Source organism: Columba livia, chromosome 9, assembly GCF_036013475.1.
Source record: "Columba livia isolate bColLiv1 breed racing homer chromosome 9, bColLiv1.pat.W.v2, whole genome shotgun sequence".
In the NCBI taxonomy this organism is placed as follows: domain Eukaryota; kingdom Metazoa; phylum Chordata; class Aves; order Columbiformes; family Columbidae; genus Columba; species Columba livia.
In genome coordinates, this window is record NC_088610.1 from 22,089,771 (window position 1) to 22,105,863 (window position 16,093).

Consider the following 16,093-nt stretch of genomic DNA (forward strand, 5'->3'; position numbering starts at 1 on the left):
TGAAGCGGGCACAGCAGACAGCAGTTTGCTCAGCTCGGAAAGCCCAGCGTGGAACCACAGTTGCTCGGTAAGGCAGTAATGAGCCATTCCTGCTCAGCCACCAATTCCCAGGGGCTCAGAAAGCACATCTGGAGCGTGGGCGTGAGCTCAGCCAGCTGCACAGCACAGCTGCATTCACAGCACTTCCTTGTGCCCTGTCTTTTGAATCATTTTGCTCCATTTTCTCATAAAACACACACTACTTGCAGATGCTGGTAGAGACTATTTTAAAGTATTCTGTATCTTTCAGATGTTCCTAGTCTTTTTTTGCCCATTTTGCATGATAGACACTTCTATGGCTGTTTTCTGCTAAGTAGTCTGGGCATGTGCATGACTGCTTGTTTTATAGACAGAGTTATTTTCCTGGCTTATCTCCAGATCACCCTGGAGGGGACTGACACCACCTCTGAGGAACAAGAGATATTATGGATTTCCCACGCCTACTAACTGGACAATTAATTCAGATACATCTCCATCCCCTGAAGCAAAGAGAAATTGAAGAGATGGGAAAAAACATTAGCTAGAGAAGTCTAGCAACAGTCTGTGTCTTACAGGAGAAGCCATGACTCCATCTTCTCACAGATTAGAAATGCCAGGGTGCCAAGGCTGAATGCTATTACTGTTGTAAGATGAAAAACGTGATGCCACAGACTGTGAGGTCAGTGATGTCCTGACCTTGCTGCTGCTGCTGCACTCTCAGGAGATGAAGGACTTGCTAATGGCTCCTTCCTGCTACACAGCACTCCCCAGTCATCATCCCTGACAAGGTCCCCTTACCCAAGGAGCAATAATCGAAACCAGGAAACCAAGGAGGCCAGCCTGAATCTAAGAGATGCACTTATATTAACATATGAGACTATTAAATCTGAAAATCAGAACTTTCTAAACAGTTGTGACTCAACATCGTGGTGTTTCTGCTTACAGAACAGCACTGGGCAGATCCAACAGGATCCACAGGTTTAGGATACACTGTACCTCTATATGTTCCAAAGCTTCCTGCCACACCGACTGCTTTTCTTCAGCGCTGTAGCCAGGCATGGACAGGATGTTGTGAATATAGTTGAAAACTTCTTCCTGTAAGGCATAAAACCATAAATGGTATAGTATGTTCTGCAGTGCCACTAACAGCATTAGATATTGCTACGGGAATTTTGTTTGCATTTCAAACAGTCTTAGGACGACCTCAGGACTAGTCGCCTCTTGGCAAGTCAGGATAAGTTATCTGCAGGTGAGATTATATATCCCTGAAGAGCTTCTGAGGAACTGCCAGGGAAAAAAAAAAAAGCCAAGAGGGATGGAATTGATGGTGAACGTGCTAAGCACTGAGGTCAAAGAGAATTGTTCTTCCTCTATTAGAAATGTCCCCTTTTGCTCTCAGGGAAAAAGGCGAGGACACCACTCTTGAGCTGGAGGCACAGGCAGAGAAAAGAGCGCTCAGGGGGTCAGTTCTCCCAGCATATTCCTGAATTCCTCTTCCACATCAGCCTCTCCCCCACGTTCTCCTGCACTGTCCTCAGCTCTGGTGCTCTCCTGTAACATATTTTTTGACTGTCCCACTATCACAGCCTATTTCTTCTGACTGCTTGACCCACACCACTTTCAGCACGGCGGTTTCACAAGGACCTGGTGAGATGAAATTTGCCACTCTCATCCTAACTTCTGTTGGCGGTAGGGAAGAGAATACCTCAAAAACCGTGGCAGACACACAACTTATTCACATGCAGGAGGTAAATGCAAAGAGATAAGTAAGGGCAGAGAAACTGTCCAGGGGAAGAAAAGAGGGGACTGAGGGCAGAAACAATCAAGTATTGCAGTTAGCTACATTTGCCATAAATCCCACCTTGCACTCAGGTTTTATGTATTAGCATTGCTTAAAGTTAAAAAGAAACCAAAAACTCTAAAGCAGTTAAAAAAAATAAGCTCCTCTCCAACACGCACACAAACAGAAAGTCTTGACTATAACTAAGAAAACTCAACTGTAAAGGGGAACAATTTTTAAGCTAGAGAACTACAATGAAAAAGCTGGGCAGGACGGGCTGCGCTGCTGTGAGGAAGAAAAGGGCCAGGAACACCAGATCTACTCACCTTTCTCACAGGATCACGCAGGTAACAGCCAATTATCTTGTCGTAGCGAAGCTCCCGTTCATACATGAACTCGCAAATCTGATAGCTAAAATGAAAGATACCTTCCACATTAGGAATAAGTCAGCAGGATACAAGTAGGTAGCTCAGACCCAGCGCACTTTGGCAGCACTTGAAAAAAAATCCAGCATGTTTTACAAAAAGCTTTTGGGAATATCTTACATTGAGGTTTTCAGCACACAGGCTGGGTGACTCCAGTTTACATACGCCATTTAGTATCAGCCCATCAACCTGCCTCTTTTTGGGAAAGTTATCATACAGAACAGAAAAAAACAGAGTTACTAAGGTGAGGGGAAAAGGACAGAGGACAAAAGTCCTTAAGGAATGCAGGTTTCATAGCTGCTGTTCTTCACAGGTCATCTTCCTTCTTTCTGTAACACGCTCAGCTCTAACCTAGGCCAATCCGCAACACCAGTTAGAAGAAATAAACTGAACATGACTCAATGTGTTATGACACAGCTTCCTACCTTCAGATTTTGGTAAACATCTTAAATATTATGAGACTTGAAATAAAAACTTGCAACTAAGGCTAAATAAATGAAAAGTCTGCTAAATAACATTACACAAGTGTTTGAGCTCTGATGGAAGTGGCTCTGGCAATCAAACGCTCTGAAGCAGGGAGAAAAAAATACATTTATTGAGTCTGAAAAACTTGGTTGAGTAACTCCTCCTAGGACACATAAGAAAACAGAAATAGCATACCCCACCCACTGCGCTCCTGTCCTTTGTAGTACAGGGGATTAATTCACATAACATCCCAATTCAAGACTTGGATGGAGATGCCCCTCACTGGCTGACTCTGCTCAGGCACAACAGACTCTCTCCAGAAGCAGAAAGCATCAAAAGGAGACAGTAGAAATTTTTATCCTTTCCAGACGCTGTATTTGTCTCTCCTACTCAATTCTAAAACAAGCACCATGGGGGTGGCTCCAGACCCCTTCATGCTTTTAAACCCACCTGTGGGTCTCACCCCAACGAGTCATCTCCATCTGTCAGTGCAGAGCATTCAACTATACAACTATACCTTTGAACAAAGCCTGGGCTCTGGGATGGGAAGTGCCAAAACTCATCAAGCCCCACAGCATTTAATGCTGAAGGGTTTCCACAGCTCTACCCCCTCATAACGATGCTTTTGGTAAGAACACACAGTAGAAAAAAAGACAGAAAGACTGGGACTAACTATGAACATATTAAGTGACGCATATGTGAACACACAGGGAAAATAATTCCAAGCACAGCTGCAAAGGAAGAACAAGAAATGCGGAGGAAAAAAGCTTTGGAAGACACTTAAAGCAGTATTTATATATGGTACATAGCAACTTACAATTCTGCTTTTTCTGCCATTTGGATAAGACGGCTCTCTTCAAACTGTACTATCCCTCCTGCCTGCAGCAACTCTAGAAGGACCTGCAGATAATGAAGACCAGTTATTTATATTGCAGCAGGAGCTGGACAGCCAGTGCCATTAGAAGCACACTGCTCCTGCTCCATTAAACTTCATATTTGCTTAATTTACAGACTTTTTTAATTGATTGTCCATTAACTATGAAGGTCATGTGCTTTTCCTGTCTCTGTTCCTACTGCTGTCAAGCCTCTCCTGCGGGCAATGCTGGGCTGGGACCCTCCTTCCCTCCTGCTCTGGAAGCACTGCCCGATTCTGCCATCGCCAGGTGACCATTTCTAGGCCAGGTGATGATTTTGGCATATGACCTTCAGCCAGCACACGTTCCCAGAGAGCCCAAACTCTGCTCCACAGCCTGGTCATCCCCAGTGCTTAAAGAAATGTTCCCTGGAATGCCGTTACCTGTTGCCTCTCCGAGTGGCGGGAGTCATCGTCCGGACTACACAGAAACTCGAGGACCTGCGCGAAGGTGCAGAGGTTAGCACGAGTTAGGCCTAACCTCGTGCTTAGCATAAACCTGACCAGCAGATTGCAAGCACCAATAACCACAACAGCGCAAACTGAATGTACTACTCATCTGTGAGGTACTCTCTAGTTGGTCTTGTAACTAAGTACTGGAATAACCAAGAACTGCTGAAAGACTCTGGGGAGGGAAACCTGTGATTCTGCTCCAGGATCCAGAACCCAGGGAATACAGAAGAACTCGGGGACCCCAGGACTCTGCCTCGCACTACACACCAAACAGCTGGAACCGCTACACTGACCCTTCTGACTTCTGTCCTGGTCTCTCCCAGAAAAAACAGGAAATAATTTAATTCATAACATTTAATATATCTGTAATTAAACTGTTTAACCCAAATGCATTTAGCCTCCACAGAGTTCTATGGTCTTAAATTATGACAAAGGATGTATATTTTCTAATTTGTTTTTTATTAGTGTTCATATATCCACCTTCCATCGAAGTACAACTGCTGTGGCCATTGAGGCCTCCTCCTCAGTCCCATGAATTTCTGGGACTTAAACTGGGATATAAACTTAACACATGCAAGCCTCAGGCAGGCATTGGTGCATATCAGCCTGTTTCAAAGAGCAGAGGAGGATGGTGGCCACAGGAACTACATATTCCCCACTACATATATGAGCTCTAGAAGCTCGCTAGTGTCATTTTAATTGTCACCCCTTATTTGCTTACTATGGCATCTCCACATGCACAAGTGACAACAGGGCCACCAAAATGCTCGTTGGGGCTTAAACAGCTTCTTCCTGCCCTTTGCTTTCCCTCTCCTGACACACCAGTGACCACAGAAATCCATGAGGAACAGCAGCAGCTGTTCCATCTCCTCGGACCTGACCCTATTTCTCATGCAGTTTCATCAGACAAGCTGAAATACGGAGCTCACTGTGCTCCTGTGTTCTCTCCTACTCCGCTTCTTTGAAAGCACAGCAAAGTCCCAGCAAGATGCTGCCTGGTTTATAATGCACCAGTTCCTTCCAGAATTGCTTCAATCTGCAGCACTAGCCGCACTTTCTGCAGTGCTGCATCGTGTTTGGGATGTTTTCCCACCCCCAAAAAGGAACACTCGCCTGGTCGAAAAGCGTCCTGTTCACAAACAAGGTGTTGTTGGGCTTGGCGAGTTGACGGGCGAGGAAGGTGAAGAGACAGCCCACCTGTGATGGGGTGAAGTCAGAGTTCTCTACCATGACCTGGGAAGCAACAGAGAGAAAAGGGAAAAATCAAACCACAAGTGACTGATTGCGCAGCTGCCTTCGGGAAGGCAGTCAGGATGTGAACACGAAATCCCTGCGCAGCCATCGGGTCTTGTCCCACCTCAGACATGACACACTCTCCTGGTGCTTGTCCATCCCAAAGCTCAGAAGATAAGTCACCTTCCACAGCACTTAACTGTGACACCTGATGACACAGACAGTGGATGTGTCCTTGCTACACCACCTCTGTCCTAAAGGTGAAGAGGCGCAACCTCTCTGATGTATTTTTCCTATATTTCTGCTGGGAAATATTCTTGCACATCCCCAATTTTTGGATGTGAAGGGGCTCAAACCCCATATTTATCTCCATCTCTGTGCTGATCACTGGACATGTAACAGAGCTTCTAAGCAGAAAAATGTTGTCATTTGAAGATAAAATTAATAATTATAGAAGAAAAAAAATACATTTGACTTCAAGGCGCAAGCGTTCACCACTTCAATTGTGGTATGCAGAAGAACTGATCAAATGACTAAGAAAGGACTGTAGATTTGGGGAAAAGTTTCTTGTCTCACATTAAATTAGCTGTTAGTCTATGAATATTTTGAGAAACTTGTGGCTGTGCTGACCTGACTTGAAACTACAGAAAAATGGAATATCAAAGGGTTGTTACAAAAGGGATTTGAAACCTGAGAAGTGCTTGTCACCTGTCTGGCATATAAAAAAACATGAGCGTGATGTGTCCTGACTTGGTATCTCATGCTTCTAAAAAAAACCTGAAACACTAAAGGGAAGTGAAATGCCCCTGTTTGGAGAGTCCCCTCTAGGAGCAGCGGGTTCAGCTGGCAGGACATCCATCAGCTGAGCAGCTCGGCCAGCTAACACCTGAGAATTGCTCCAGCAAAGCCAACACTCGGAGCATCTCGCAGTTCTTAACCCCATTCAGTCCAAGCGCTGAAGGTACAATCAATTCCTTAAGTGACCCGGCGTCCCATCTCCTCAGGAGATGCTGATGGTTTTCTCACACAAGGGGAGGCAGACAGGTAAGACCCATTAAGGAATCAAGTAGAGCTCTGCTTGAAACACCAGCTAATGCTATTGTTCTTTTTTAACCTTCATTTTGTTTACAAAGGCTGTTTCCTACAGGAGCCTACTCAGAACAGTGTTAGCTAATAGCATTAAAAATACTGCTCGCTAAAACAACAGAAGTGCTTTATTAATTTTGGCTTTGTTTTTCACAATCTGGGTCCTTATCAGTCTATGTGAAGGTGAAAATACTGTACCTCTGAAACACAGCAGCCTTACAGAAGCTGTAGGCCAACCACGTTGACTTTCTAAAAGACAATACATTTGGCAAAGTTTAGATTTACATTAGCCAAACATATGTGTTGACCAAACTATGTTAAAAGCACAGCTATTTCTTAAGTGTTTTTTTTTCTGCCAATGATAAATCTAAATAAAAAGCTCCAAGATCTTTTTTTAATTTTATCCAAGAAGAGAGCGGATTCCAGAGCAAGGGACTGACAGTCCAGCTGTTTGCCTGCAGGTGCATTCAGTCCTGCAGCACTTCTCAGGACCACCCTTCTTTTCCCCTGGAGAGCCAGGCTGAACCCTGTTGCACTGGACGTTCGCTCAGCCACCAGCAGCGCAGGGCTGGCAACAGCTCCATCCACTCCCCGCCGTGCCGCAGGAACACAGCTGCACTGTGCCACCTCCTGCCAGCAGCAGCTAAGGACACAAAGAAGCACATTCTCAGCCCACAGAGGGCTAGGGAACACCCTTACAGCCATGCCCGCTCAGAGGCTCACACTCTGGAGCCGACGGTGGCAGCACCGTCACCCAATTCACCCGCTGCTGCCCTTGCTCTCATCTATCAACAACGACAGTGACAGGGAAACGCTACTTATGATATGTTTATACATAAACAGCTTCCAAGTGGAGCTGCTCGTTATTAATGCCAACAGCTTTGCAGGGGAAAGCAAACAGCATTTGGCAGTGGCAGCTTTTAATGAGAGCATTCATTGTTACGGAGCACGATCTGCAGACAAAGAGTGACTTCTAGAGCACCAGGCTGATAACTCTGACGTTCCTCTTCTCTGCCATTGACTACAGATAGGTCTGTCATTCTGGGCACGTTACAGCCCAAACGCAGCAGTTACAGATACAGGGAGCAGGGTTTTATCAGAAGAGCGTTGGCACCTCACCAGGCACAGGATCCCTGGGACCTTTTTTCCTCCTCAGAAGGAATCAGGGAGTGGAATCAACGAGAAGCTGATAAAAAGAAACTTAACGGTGCAGAGAGGAGAAATCTGACAACAAAGTACAACCCAGGGGAAATCAGAGACGGGAAAGGAGACCTCTCTGTCACCTTATTTAATGTGCATGAAGCATCGCTTCTGAATATCCAACTGACAGCCTTGGCTGAGGTGAATCCAGCTGCAGCCCACTGCCTCCTCAGAGGTGTCAGCCAGGGCAGGGCTGCAAGCACCACAGCCAAATTACAGCTTTTACTGCACAGCATTGTATAGAATCAGATGTAAACACAGAGGTGAATTTTTAGGCACACTCACTTTCAGAAGTATGTCCACAATTCTCTGCTGATATTCCACGGCTTGCTTGTCATTCTTGAAGTCTTCAAAAGTCTGCATGAGGCAAAACGCCAACACCTTGAGAAGAACGCTCTCCACTGCCAAGCCCAGCAATGCAAGCAAACGTAAAAAAGTGGCCACTTCACAAAGCTGACAACGCTTTTACATCCTTTCTGTCTATATCACATAAGCAGCAGGTTCCAAAATACAATTTCCTCTTTTGTAACTACCAAAATGGTTCTTACATATTCAGGTAAAAGTAACAGGTCCAGTTAGTAGACAGAGGAAATTCAATAAATTTGGAAAGGAAGAAAGATGAATCTTTATGCAGGAGAAAGATGTAGGTACTAAAACACTCTTTACAAATACATTATTCTTGTTTTACCTGTGCTTTAAAGATGGCCCCTGTTCCCATAATGTTATGTTCATCAATTTATATTCAAGGACCTAAAAGACTATCACGATCTCCTGTGATATGTTATGGAGCACACATCAAAACTGCTCCTACATCAAACCGGTAACTACGAGTTTAGCTAAAGAACAAACTTTTAAGTAGGAATCTTACAGATCATGCAACCACGACACGGATGATGGAAGAACTAACACTGCATTTTCCCCTTGGAGATGAGCGATCTCTTACCAGAGCAAGAACATTAAGGAATTCCCGAGTGTCAAAGTGCAGCAAGGTACGAACATAAGGGTAGACCTCCTCATCCACAGATCCCTCAGCGGAATGCAGCCGGATGAGAAACTCAAAGACCTGCAATGAAAATTCAAACAAACACAGCAGATTTTCTACGGACTCCAGATAACTGACCGCACAAGCGCAGGGGAAAGCAGCTCCTCCATATCCAGGGCACAGCTCTGCTCCTTGGCAGCACTTCCCCACATTCTCTTATTTGCTCCTTTTCTGAGTTAACTTTCCTCTCACCACAGTGGCAGTGAAGCCAGGACGAGTTAGCAGCTTAACTTCAGACCCAAAACCTTCCCCGTTGGCCTCCTCGAACCTGATACCCACACCTACCAGCAAGGAACTCTTGAAACAAAACCAAAAAACCCCAAACTGTAGCTGGAGTAGGTTCAAGCATCCAAACAGAATGGTGTTACTTAAGCCAGCACCCTGGAGGGGTTTAAAAGATGTGTAGATGAGGTTCTTAGGGACATGGTTTAGTGACAATGTTAGGTTAACACTTGGACTCAATGATCTTGAGGGCCTTTTCCTAAAATGATTCTATTTCATTCTTTAAAGAATTATTTGGTATTTACGGTGCTATGTGCTCAATATCACAAGGATGTAGTTATCAAATTGGTAATAGTTTTCTGTCAGAAATCCACAAAGTAAGACATACGCAGCTTCTTCTAAAAACCTCACATGGGAAAGCTTCCTGCCTAAAGGTTGCTCACCTGGTTTTTAACCAAAGGTACGAGATCTTCAGGAATATCGCCCAGCGGATACGCACGGCCTGCCAGGCAGCAGCTATAGATGAGGACGGGAAAGGCATTTTTAATACATCCTGACACTGAACAGATTGAGGAGCACAGTTTATTTTTTGAGTTAGTTTTCAGGATGCTCTTAAAACAAGTCAAATTCATTTTGTAAATCACAAAAGCAAGCACTACAGACAGCACTGCTGTTCGCACACAATAAGCCAATGCACCGCATAAATTTGCATTCAAGGTATGCCATTCCACAGCAGAAAACCTATGGGGAGACTCAGTATTTCTCACAAAAATCCCTACTCTTACATTTTAGGAAGCAGGAGTATAAGATGATGCCATTATAGCAAGTTAAAAATCTGGTGCCACCACTAGGCAACACCTCAGATGCTTTCTAAAGGACTTACCTTATATATACAAGCAACTTGTTGCCCATTACCACCTGCTCATCTACAAAACAAAAATTATGTGTCACATTTTCTTCACAAGACAACATAGAGAGATGCAATTCTTTTCCCCAGCTGTTAGCGAAACATCTCATCTGGCACGCACACAGAGTTCTACACACAGTAAATTGAACAGCATTACACACAGAAAACAGTACTTGAGCACTTTTTTGTTCTCTATTTCCCTTTTGCATTCCCCTGTTGGAAGTGACTAGAGAGACTGAAAATATCAAATATCAAAACTAGAAACCCTTAAAGGGACAGAATTCTATACCTGTGAGAGACTTCCCAGCATTCAGTGGAGGAGCAATGACTTTGAACAGCTTCTGTAACAAGAAAGAAGACAGCGCTCAAGCAGCTGGAAAAGCTCAAAGCAAAGAACTGGCATGGTTTTAAAGCAGAGATCGCCATCTTCCCCACAGAAGCTCTGCCTTCTCACCAGATCTTACGATTAAAAAGCACAGAGGACATCAGATGCGGCACAGGATGCTTCTTCCAGCTGATGTTATGACATATGAAAACCAAACCCCTCCATTCAATCAGATCTAACCCTATGCAGAGAGGTCACACTAAAAAAAAAGCAACATTTGCTATTCCCAGAAGTAAATCAGAGCATAACCCCAAGCCCTGTTCAATTAATCCCTATCAAACGAGAGTACAAGCGCTAACAATCGGGCAGTTTAAGACTTTCACACTCAAAGGCCCAGGTCTGAATTTTCGCACTACTGAGAAAACACCAGAAATGTTTCTGTAATTAAACATTTTGATGCTACAGCTACAGGCTTTGAGAGAACTGCTATATTGGGCACATCAGGTAAGTTCACCCTTTGTTTCCATTACTCTTTACTACACATTACTATACCATTATGTCAGCAGAGGAGGAACAGTATGAAGGAAAGAAAGCGCGAGGTGTTCACAGAACCTCTCCCACCTACACCCCGTTAATCCCATTGTGCAGAAAGCTGATGCTTTCTCAGCTTGTCATGGCACACGGGCCAGGCTCAGCACCAGCAACAAAGCTGTTAGCCGACAGTTTTGCAACGCAAACTCCATAAGCCATCGTGTTATTCTCTTCTGCTCCTTTTGGTTTATATGTGTTTATTTTTTAGCATGACTAAATTTCCTGCTCTAACGTTGCAGAGCACGGCTACCTCAGCAGGGAACTTCGTGCTCTAAAGCACAGTAATCACAAATTACTTTTCTCCTTTACTGCCTCTAGTCAAACTGCATGTATCGTACATGATTTCTCCCTTGAAATGAAAAAGAAGGATATACACACACTGAATGAGAAGATGAGCACACAAATAACTCGCTGCACCGAGCAGCTTTCCCACCTCCATGGGGCTAATGAAGTCATTCATCCCACTGTTGTAGACGTAGATCATGGCATCATAGAGGTGTTTTTCCCAGCACAGAAGAACCACCTGCATGGCAAACAAAGCACAATGTAGATGTACAGCTGCTCTTAGCGCAGTTTTCTCAAATACAATCTCTGTCCTTGCATCATCCGGTGGTATGATTTAAAGCAGAATGAGAATTTCCACTTGCAGAACCAGTCTCTAGAAAGACCCCAAAGGCAGGATCCAGCTTATTGCTCGCATAGCAAGCATAGAATCTCACTGTCTAGATGTTTACATTCACAACCTGCACGAGGCAAAATACTTCTTCAGAACCCTTGATTGCCCTGGTTTGCCTTTTGGTTGGGTTAGTGAATCATTTTGTCAAGTTCCCAAACATTCCCTTGGAATGGAAAGTCATGCTGTGGCAATAGAACCTGGCCAAGGAAAACAGGGCAGCCCAGCAGGAACACGTCCTCGCTCCACTGACTGTGTCACGCAGGAGCAACCACCTGCGCAGACAGGCACCAAGCTGACAAATGCAGCTCCTGCAGCCGGTGGTGTGAGGCACGGAACTCAAACCAGGAAAGACTGGCTGCGGACAGCACACTAAACAAGAACTTTGCATCAGCAACTAGGGGATGCTGTCGTTTATTCAGAGGAGCTCAGTACAACGTCTCACCTGCTGTATGTCTAAGCTGGTGATATCCATATGCACAATGCAGGCTTCCAAGTTTTCCAACCTGTTCTTGTCTTGGAAATGAAGCAGCAAGTCTTTCATCACTTGAGGTGTGATTCCCATCAGCTTATCGCTTAAGATATATGGCTCCAAGCACTCCAGAAATATGCCTTTAGCTACAGAATTCTCACTCATCTTATCATATATCTGGTTAAATAACAGATCCCTAGAAGGAAAGAAGTGTTTATTTATTAAATAATCTACTTAAAATCTCACTACTTCTTTCTGAAGGCTTCAAATTAAACTCCATTTTCTCTGTATTTCTCAAACTCAGGAGCTGAATGCCCTGCTCAGCTCCTATACTGATGCAAGTTACAGGCAGCTACACAGAATAAATCAGCTATGGATGTTGCAGAAAAAGACCCTGCCGTTAGAGGGGAAATGATGACAGAGGATATCAAAGCAGCGTCTTTCTTAAGGGGATGCTGTGGGGAAAACAGTCTGAAGCAAACTTTTGTCCCTCAGCACATCAATGAAAATTGAAGACACACTTTGAGTATTGAGTACCCTGACTTTAGTATCAGTTTTTAAGGATTCCTCTAAACTATGCTGTGATATATATGAGATGACGATGCTGTGATATATATAACATGAGGATGATGTGATACGATTCCTCCAAACCACGAGATATTACAGGAGGCAGCACTCAGGGCTACATGGCTGGTGGTCTGCTTCGGGAGACGGGCTCGAAAACTCAGACTTACGTGCGCTGGAGTAAGAGACAGTAATCAACGATGACAGGCACCACGTCCTGCAGAAGAAATGTGAAAAAAGCTGTAGGGACTGGCAAAAATCCCACCAGATAGCACACAGTAAAGCCAGGTCAATACAGAGCAGAATCAATAAGTGATTTGAATCAGCTGGTAGCTGGCAGAGTTACAGGTTTTCCATGTATGCTGGTCCATACAGAGAAAAACTCTAGTCACACATTTTTGCAGCAGATTAAAGTCTGATTAAAAATGTCCAAAGATTTATATAAGAGGGTCCTTTGGAGTGCCATACCTGAAAATGTTGCTCCATAACCTGGATTTTTCCTTGGTCGGGACACTTCTTCAAAGTCCGATCAGCGTAGTGGAGAAGGATTTCAACCATCTGAATTTACAATAAACAAGAAAATTAATTCCAATCCTACACTGGAGGTGCCAAGATGATGGCGTGACATGGGACAGAAGGGGCCCAGCAGGATACTGAAAGCCTACACTAACTTTAACTGACCAAGAAACTGGGCTGCCAGTCTGCCAGCAAATTTTCAGGCAGATTAACACATCCTGAAGCACAAGGCTCATCTGGGCCATGTTTCTACCCAAAGGGTAAGTTATAGTAACTTAAACAGCAAAACTTATTTACCTGCAAATAAAATAAACAGGAAGAACAAAGTACAGCTGAATAATTATTGCAATAATTGTGTATGTTAAACATACCCTCCCCAGAAAAAGGTTCCTGTAACAACTGGACCATCCTAAGAGTCAGCAAGTTACATACGGATGAACACTTGCCAAGCAAAGGTCAGGAAACTCGGAGTTACCTCCAAACGGTTTCTCTCCACTGTGAGGGGACCAGAGATCTCAAGACCTGGATAATGGCATATTTTGATTCGCTAATGCTGCAGATTTTATCCCCACCTTTACCCAAAAGGTATTTCCAAATCTCTTCTAAAGTCCCGCTCACAATCTTAGCAAGAGCAGCACATATACATGCTCTAGAGTTGTCTGGATTAAGCTCTGGAGGACAGAAGCCATTCCTTCCAGGAGCACAGTCAGTGTCACATCAGCGTACTTGAAAATCCAGTGAGGAATAAACCAGTGACTCACTCTGTCCGCAATGACGGCTTTGCGCTTGCTCGAGTCCCCAGACAGGCCTAGAGACAACGAGGGGAGAAAGAAATAACAGAGCTTTTCTCAGCTACGCTGCCAGTGGAAATAGAAACATCCCACAGTTCAGATGCTAACATCACCACCCTTGAGCTGTAGAGGTCAAGGTATCTAAATACACATTTTGCTGTTCTACTTCTAGCCCATTCTTCTTCTGAAGAGCTTATTCTCCCAATGTAAAGACTGTTCCAGCACAGGAATGGCAAGAACAGATCTAAACGCTGCTTAACACTGAGAGAACAATTAACGCAGAGCTGTCAAAGACTGTGGACATGAGGCTGATTGCTGGAGGATGCCTTGACGGAAAGAGGCTGAATTAACTGCACTATAAGGGGAAAAAAATTCTTAAATATCAACTCAAAAAGACAGGAATACTTTGAAAACTGAAAAGTATCTGCTTAATTGCATTATATCCATGCATTAAAATGAGTCATGTACTAGCAATTTCACAGCAGGAGGATCCTACCCTGAGAACTTGAGTCTCATCTATCAAAAGCACTAGAAGTTATTTGTTGAAAAGTCAATACGTCCAGTCCAAATAGGACCATTCAAGCATCAGTTTCTGGCACAATTAACATGTTTACCACAACAAGCTAAGTGCTCACAAAGCACCCTCCTTCAGAGGAAAATGATGCCAACCCCCAGCAGTTCTTCAGTGACATGTATAGTCAGAGGAGACCTGAATGGAAGTACCTGCTCGGCAGAGCTGATGGAGTGTCACACTCAAAATTACCCACAGGTCATGCGTGACCTTCAGGAATACTTTAGCAAGCTAGATAATCAACACCTGGGTCCACACCCTACTTTCTCCAATTTAATTATCTCTTATATTTTTTTTTCCTGAAAAAGTTATTCCTATACATGCATAGGTTTAAAACCTTCCCTAATGGCTTCAATTAAAACAAACAAACAAACAAACAAACCACCAAACTTACCTACTACGGCCTTTGCTTTACCTTCATAAAAAGACCAGGCTAGCGCCAGCGCATCAGTGAGACGCTCTTGTTTCAGAAGGTGGTCAACTCTCTAAAATCACAAGTAATAGTGAACCTTAGAGTTACAGAAAAGATGATCCTCTCCCATTTAAGATCAGTGTTTCCCAGTAGTGGGTCATGATCCCCAAAAACAAGGAGACAGGAAACCTCTGAAGCTCTTGACATATCGCAGTGAAGGACAGTATCTCAAAAAGATTCTCTTGTATGTACATTTTCTGCTGGACACTTAAAGACTAAGAGATGCCAGGCACCAGTACATCAAGTCCTCGGGGGCTACGTTTTAGGTCAGACGCTTGATAGACAGAGACACACAGCATCAGTGTCCGCAATCACAAAGAATTAAAGTTTTCCATTCCCCATCCTTGCCTCATCACTTGGAGCACAACAAAAAATTCCGCCGTGTTTTCAGCGTGCAGACGTGCTCATCCTACCCTTCGTTTTCTCCTGAGCTCACAGTCCACAAGGACTGGAGTAGATCACAAGTATTTTCTCCTTGAAGGAATTATTAGCACACAAGGTCGAGCACTGCTAGTCTTGATATGTTAGGTCAAAATACTGAGGTACTATTTGAGAGAAGAGAGATTCAGAGTGTCAGACCAGTGTTCTGTACTACAACAAGATCTAACTCACAGCTTCACACTCTAATTCCCCACATACTCAACTGTAACTTAAGTAAGTCCCCTACAACAGAGGTGCTGGCAGCACAACAGAAACCATGTGGTCAGTTAGGAGGAGGACGGCTCAGGGCATGTAACTTGTGATCGAATTCTTGGAAAACCAGCACATGAAATCCTGGGTCAAAGCAAGACTTAACAGTTTACTAAACCAAAATCAGTAGTGAACAGCTGGAGGGAAAACTAGCAGAGGAAAGTGATCCTGGTAACTAAAAGCAGCAACTGTATGGAAGTTCAATAGAGCTGAACCATTCACATTTTATTCAAGGTCCTGATACACTGTCACGTGGAGGAGCTTATAATCATGGATGAGCCATAAAGCAGTTAAGAGGAAAAATGGTCAAAGTCACTGCTTAAAGGAGATATGTGAGACTGGAAAGAGATTATATTGAAGTTCCTTGAAGCCCCCTTCTACATAAGGATTTGGTAAGTTAACTTGGCATAAGCTGAGCTTACTACTGAAGTTTGCTGATGACCAACTGTCACCATACGATGCGAGACAGCAGGCCAGAAAGACAGACATGACAGGATTGCCCCTAAAGCAGGATAACAGAAGCACCATGCAATCCAATGGTAAGAGCAGGAGTTTGGTTCTGGGGCACTGGTGAATCTCCAGAGTGCCACAGGCCACCGATGTCACGTCGCCAAAGGAACAGCAAAACGAGACCGAAGGGTGCACAAGGCATGATGTATCTAGAGCAGACAGGGAAGAGCAGGT

The 16,093-nt window shown here is 44.1% G+C and overlaps 1 protein-coding gene across 3 annotated transcripts in view; it reads right to left on the reverse strand.

Annotated features, from left to right (window-relative positions):
- Positions 1-16,093, reverse strand: part of VPS8 (VPS8 subunit of CORVET complex) — a 63,702-nt gene that overhangs the window by 27,403 nt on the left and 20,206 nt on the right. For all 3 annotated transcript variants that reach the window (XM_065073073.1, XM_065073075.1, XM_065073074.1), the window contains 16 exons: positions 14,642-14,732; positions 13,647-13,693; positions 12,838-12,927; positions 12,540-12,586; positions 11,779-12,001; positions 11,094-11,183; positions 10,034-10,085; positions 9,721-9,763; positions 9,281-9,353; positions 8,517-8,636; positions 7,859-7,930; positions 5,168-5,287; positions 3,986-4,042; positions 3,506-3,588; positions 2,125-2,209; positions 1,015-1,113 (listed from right to left, as the gene is read on the reverse strand). In XM_065073073.1, the coding sequence (XP_064929145.1) occupies positions 1,015-1,113; positions 2,125-2,209; positions 3,506-3,588; positions 3,986-4,042; positions 5,168-5,287; positions 7,859-7,930; positions 8,517-8,636; positions 9,281-9,353; positions 9,721-9,763; positions 10,034-10,085; positions 11,094-11,183; positions 11,779-12,001; positions 12,540-12,586; positions 12,838-12,927; positions 13,647-13,693; positions 14,642-14,732 (1,392 nt within the window). The remainder of the gene's footprint in view (positions 1-1,014; positions 1,114-2,124; positions 2,210-3,505; positions 3,589-3,985; positions 4,043-5,167; positions 5,288-7,858; positions 7,931-8,516; positions 8,637-9,280; positions 9,354-9,720; positions 9,764-10,033; positions 10,086-11,093; positions 11,184-11,778; positions 12,002-12,539; positions 12,587-12,837; positions 12,928-13,646; positions 13,694-14,641; positions 14,733-16,093) is intronic.